Source organism: Semicossyphus pulcher, unplaced genomic scaffold, assembly GCF_022749685.1.
Source record: "Semicossyphus pulcher isolate SPU_LCO1_2020_fin unplaced genomic scaffold, fSemPul1.0.p SCAF_15, whole genome shotgun sequence".
Taxonomy (NCBI): Eukaryota; Metazoa; Chordata; class Actinopteri; order Labriformes; family Labridae; genus Semicossyphus; species Semicossyphus pulcher.
Genome location: NW_027211659.1, coordinates 11,523,840 through 11,529,134, shown reverse-complemented (window position 1 = coordinate 11,529,134; position 5,295 = coordinate 11,523,840). Strand labels below are relative to the sequence as shown.

The 5,295-nt window shown below is 42.4% G+C and overlaps 1 protein-coding gene across 1 annotated transcript; it reads right to left on the bottom strand.

Moving 5' to 3' along the window:
• Positions 1-1,655: 1,655 nt before the first annotated feature.
• slitrk5b (SLIT and NTRK-like family, member 5b) lies at positions 1,656-5,073 on the bottom strand. Its single transcript, XM_069663319.1, has one exon. The coding sequence runs from the start codon at positions 5,049-5,051 to the stop codon at positions 2,448-2,450; it is 2,604 nt and encodes an 867-aa protein (XP_069519420.1). The 5' UTR covers positions 5,052-5,073; the 3' UTR covers positions 1,656-2,447.
• Between the last annotated feature and the right edge of the window lie 222 nt (positions 5,074-5,295).

Genomic DNA, 5,295 nt, shown 5'->3' with positions numbered 1-5,295 from the left:
CTATTTGGCTGTACAAAATCTACCACAGGTTTAATATAAGAATGATTAAATTGAGAGCTAAAACACTGAACCAAATGTCGGCCACAGTTCACATGAGAACATTTTGTATCCGTCTGTGCATGTTTGCAGGTTTACACTGTTTAACCAATAACATCACAGAAATATACTCATTTAAATAAAGATAAAATATGTAACAAAGCAAAAAACTGTGCTTCAATCTGCAGATATCATTTAATATGTTCAGATTTTCCAAAGAGCAGTCAAAGGTCAAGTGACAAAATAATCACAGAACGACTCTGAACATGTGAAAGGCAACAAACCAGGGCTTTATACTGGGTAAGAAGCATGACTAACGCTGCAGTGTAATATGTGGTGACATGCAGACAGGATCCAGATGCACCATATCGTCTAATTAGCTGACTTAAGATGACAAGTTTAGTGCATAATACTGCACATGATGTGAATTTACTCTGTGTATTAAACTCTGAGGGAGAGGCAGATCTCGGGGCCTACACTGTTGACCCTGAAACTGTTACGACTGCATGATGTGCTTCGTTTACTTCAGACCATAAGACATTATTATGCATAAAGACGACTCTTGTATCCATTCAGCTACTGCATTCATTTGTTGTGCTTTTCCTCTGATAGCTAAAGCTCTTAAAGACCTTTACACTTTCGTAACACCGCCCAACAACCCGCTTTAAAGAGAGAAACTGAGACTGCTAATTGCAGTCAAATTGCCAGATTAAATACGTCCCTGCACCAACACATGATACAAACAGCCAGTGTTATGTAATAAACACAAACCCTTTCTGTTTCCACTAAAACACGTTATTAAAAACATATGAAGCTTTAGGAAAAGATACTTATTCAAACTGTGGTTCAGAAGTACCTCTGAATATTACACTTTGATTGGATCACATCGTCATGTTTATGAGTATTAGGTGGTGACTGAAGGGTTGAGCTGTTGGCTTTTAGTACAGATTGTCTACGTAATCTCTTTATCTATGCATAGTGCAAGATTTTTTAACATGTGTAACTTTGAAGTACGCAGTTATCAAACCTACTTTTATGGCTATATGCATGTGTTACCATAGTGTGCATTTCAGAAAGTGACATCATTGTTGACCTGTTGAAGTCAATAGTGCATTTTTTTTTTGTAAAAGAACATAAATAAAAGAAATATTTGTATAAAAATAGCAATTTAAAACGTATTATATGGACAGATTTTCAGTATATGGAGATACAATATAAACTCTTATTGTAGTCCAAATCTACTCAGGTGTATTGCAACTGGAACAAATAGTGTAGGTGTAATAAAAAAGACAATAAACACAGGATGGTGCTTTTATGTAACTCTAAGGGTCAAATTCTGCATACATTTTAAGCGCTTTGGTTCTGGTACTAGGTGTTTTTAGGCTGTATGTGCAGGCCAGATAATACATTAAGATCATATTAGTGACATATGACTTGCAGTTAAAGCTCCTGTTTCAGTTGCAGTACATCTGAATACAGTTGTGACTATAACATTTCAGTTACATTTCTGAGTACAGTTTCATACATAAATATTTAACTCAATAAAAGTGCAACACGTGTCCACAATCCACAAGTGAAGTGGTTTGGGAGATGGGGAGGCTCTTCGGGTTCGCCACGACTCTCACAGATTACACCATGTGCACTAGGTCAGTTTAGTTGTTGGATACATGAATCATCCCCCCCCAAATCTGCAAACAAGAGAGCAGAGATTTACAGGCCTCATAATCTGTGATTTGAGGTATTACATTGGAATTTATAAGCAAACGCATTTAATATGATCCTCCCAGTGCATTCAGGAGGACCTCGCTAAATGTGTCGGTTTTCACAGGAGCACAAACAGATGTGTAGGCCATGTGATGTTTTTTCAGCACCCAAACACAGGTCCAACTTGCGGAAATAATTGAATTTAGTCTCATGTATGAGTTTGTTTTGGAAAAAATCTGAAAAGACAGAAGTGGGGTGGGGGGCATAAATACAACTGTAACAAAGACCTGGTTATTTTTGGACAAGAACAGATTATATGCTCGGTTCATTAACACTCATGAACTGCAGCTAATGTGAGGTGAAAGCTCAGTCTCACATTATTGTCTATGGCGCAGCTTCAGGGTGTGTTTTATGGCGGGGTGAGTCATGAGAGCCTGGAATCTCTGGTTGCTTCTTCGTATTTACAGATTTAAAACAAACTGTTAAACACCACAAGGATCAAGGGTTAAGTGATTCTTTGATGAGTAGTGTTTTTTTTCTACCATCCTGTAAAGCATGATTATTAGAAATGCATACTGCTCTTAATGCATTCTTCCAATAAAAGAGATAAATTAAGTTAGCTTGTCTCTGAAACATGGTCTGATTCCTGATTAAAATGGACACATTGCATCGGTGCATCCACACTGGCCGTCCAGTGGCCCAGTCCCTTAAAACTGTGTAAATGTTGTTCGTTTTTCAAGAACCTCAAGATAGTCCGGATCAATGTGGAGCTTTGCTTTCAGTTCCCAGTACTCGCTCCGGTTGGGCTCCACGTAAACAGTACTTGGTGCTGTACAGTAGAGTATCGTCTGTTGCACTCTGTCTGGGGGCACGTACTGATGCCTTGCATCAAAGTCTGAGGTATACTGACTCGACGAGTGCGCCGTGTGCTTGCATGGTAGCGTATTGCTGTAGCGTGTGTGCTTGTCAGGCTCGAGGACGTCTCTGTAGTAACACAGATCATCTTGGTGGGGGGTGGAGGGCTTGTTAAGAGGCTCTGGAGTAGCAGCACTGTATTCTGAGCTTATTACATTACTGGCTGCTTCTTCATCCGAGTTACCCAGAAAGGGGCCGCTCAACTCGTCGAAGTCTCTAAGTCGATCCCCTGATTTGCTGTCCGTCGGGGTTTGGGCAGAAGTTCTACATGTGGATTCAGTGGCAGGAGGGATGTACTCGTATACGTGCCCGGCAGATGTCCTGACTTTGGGGATGGCTCCCTTTTTGTAAAGACCGTACTCCATGTTAAGAGAGCTGATGCAAGCGTTCATCGAGCTATTCTGCTTGTTTTGACTCTTCTGACGTCTCTTTTTCATCGCCACAAACATTCCTGCAGCTACAAACACGGACACAATGAACATGAGGAGAAGGGCAAGAATCATAACAGATAAAGGAATAGCACTGTATTGTGTATCCGAGTCCAAGGATGTTTCTATGGTGATAGTGCTGCCAGGAAAGGATTCCTCCGAGGGTGGGATCATGGAGGCAAGTACATCAGAGTTATTAGGGCAGAAATTAGTCGTCTTTATGTATCTCATATCCTCCCCTGCTAGCTTCTTAGGCGAGCCGCAGATGACATTGTTTACAACTGTGCCTGTGCTAAGCTGCTCCAGCCACATCTTTAACTCCAGTATGCTGCAGGAGCAATCCCAGGGATTCTCAAACAAGTCGACCTGCACCAGCGCTGTAAGCTGATCCAACACGCCACTAACAGGCAGATATCGCAGATGGTTGTTGCGGAGATTAAGTCTGGCTAATGTAAGGCCAATAAATGATCCCACAGGTAGAGTTTTTAAGAGGTTGTTGTTCAGAAAAAGAAGCTGGAGTTTGGGAACGTTCTGAAAGGTGTCCGGAGCGACTTCTTTAATGACGTTGTATTCTAAATATAGGAACTGCAGGCTCTCCAATCCAAAGAACATTTCAGCTGTAAGATGGTCAATCAAATTGCCATTAAGGTACAGTCTCCTTAGATGTGTCAAGTCACCAAAGGCTTTGTCATGTATGCGGGAAATTCGATTGTTACCAAGGTGAAGCAAATCCAATCCAGTTGCCTCGACGAAGTCTGATCGACGCACCACAGGGATATAATTCCCTGTGAGATACATCTTTTTGGGATTGTAAGGTTTGGGATGTAAATCAGAGATATGCTCAATCTTCCTCTCCTGACAGTTCACATTCAAGCCGAGGTCTGAAATTTGAAGATTGCAGGTACAGGCAGCAGGGCAATCTAAAGGCACAGGGGATTTGGTTTGATAGGAGATGATCTGGCCATAATTTTGTGGTTTATTTGATGGGCTGCGAACAGTCGGTCTTGATTTTAATTTTCCTGACTGGCGTGGTCCCTTAGTGGGTCTTGATGAGGACCGTGCAATCCCAGATGAGGTTAAGGAAGCCGTGACTAAAGATGGCGGTGTCCTATAGTATGCATCGGTGCTCAAATGTGGCAGTGGTGGCATCTCATATTCAGCGATGGCTCTCCTCGGGCACAACTCTTGTTTTGAAACCTCGTCAAGATCTCTCCCATGGAGCCGGAAAGGGAACTCGCAAACAACATCGCCCACCAAGGCCATGTAAGAGATGCTCTCGAGCCAAGTTTTCAGAGCGATCAACTCGCAGGAGCAGTTCCACGGGTTCTCCTCCAGCTGCAGCTCCACGACACTGTTCATGTGCTCCAGCAGACCTGAGTAGGGAAGCACTTTGAGCTGATTCCCCCGCAGGTCCAAATGAGTCAACGGTACATACTGGAATATGTTCACAGGCAGAGTTGATATTAAGTTGTCATTTAGAATCAGGACCTCCAGTTGTCGAAGTCTGCTGAAGGCGTTCGGCGCCACATGAGTGATGGAATTATAATCAATTTGCAGATACTCCAAACTTTCAAGGCCAAAGAAAAACTCTTCCTTCAAGGCATCGATTTTGTTGTTGTTGAGATGTAATCGTTTTAATCCCTGAAGTCCATTAAAAGCTCCTGCTTCAACTTCAGATATGTCATTATTTCCAAGATGTAGTATTGTAAGTCCTTTGTGGTCGACAAAATCATTGGCAGACAGCTTTTTCAAACCGTTGCCTGTAAGCAGCAGATGATACTGGGGGAAGTACACTGGGCTTATGTCTGAGACACTTTCAATTCCTCTGTTTTCACAGCTCACTGTCAGTATCCCCTCTCTCTCCTCACAGGCACACAGTCTTTGACAAATCTCTCCGTAACTGCCAAACACCTCAACAGTGCACATTGATGTTGCACTTAGCAAAACATACGAAATCCAAAGATGCATTTTCCTGCACAATGATGGCCAAGCTCACAGTCCCGCTAAGATATCCTCAATGTCATCTAGAAATAAAAGATACACATGGTGATGTCAAACAGGCAGTGAAAGCAACTTCCACACACACACACAATCTGCAGCCTGCATGAGTCAAAGCTTCATTTGCTGTTACCCAGAGGTAACTTCTGGCTTTGTTGGCTGCTGATAGAAAATGGCTCAAACAAAGCCGGGTAGAAAGCAACTCCTTCAAGCT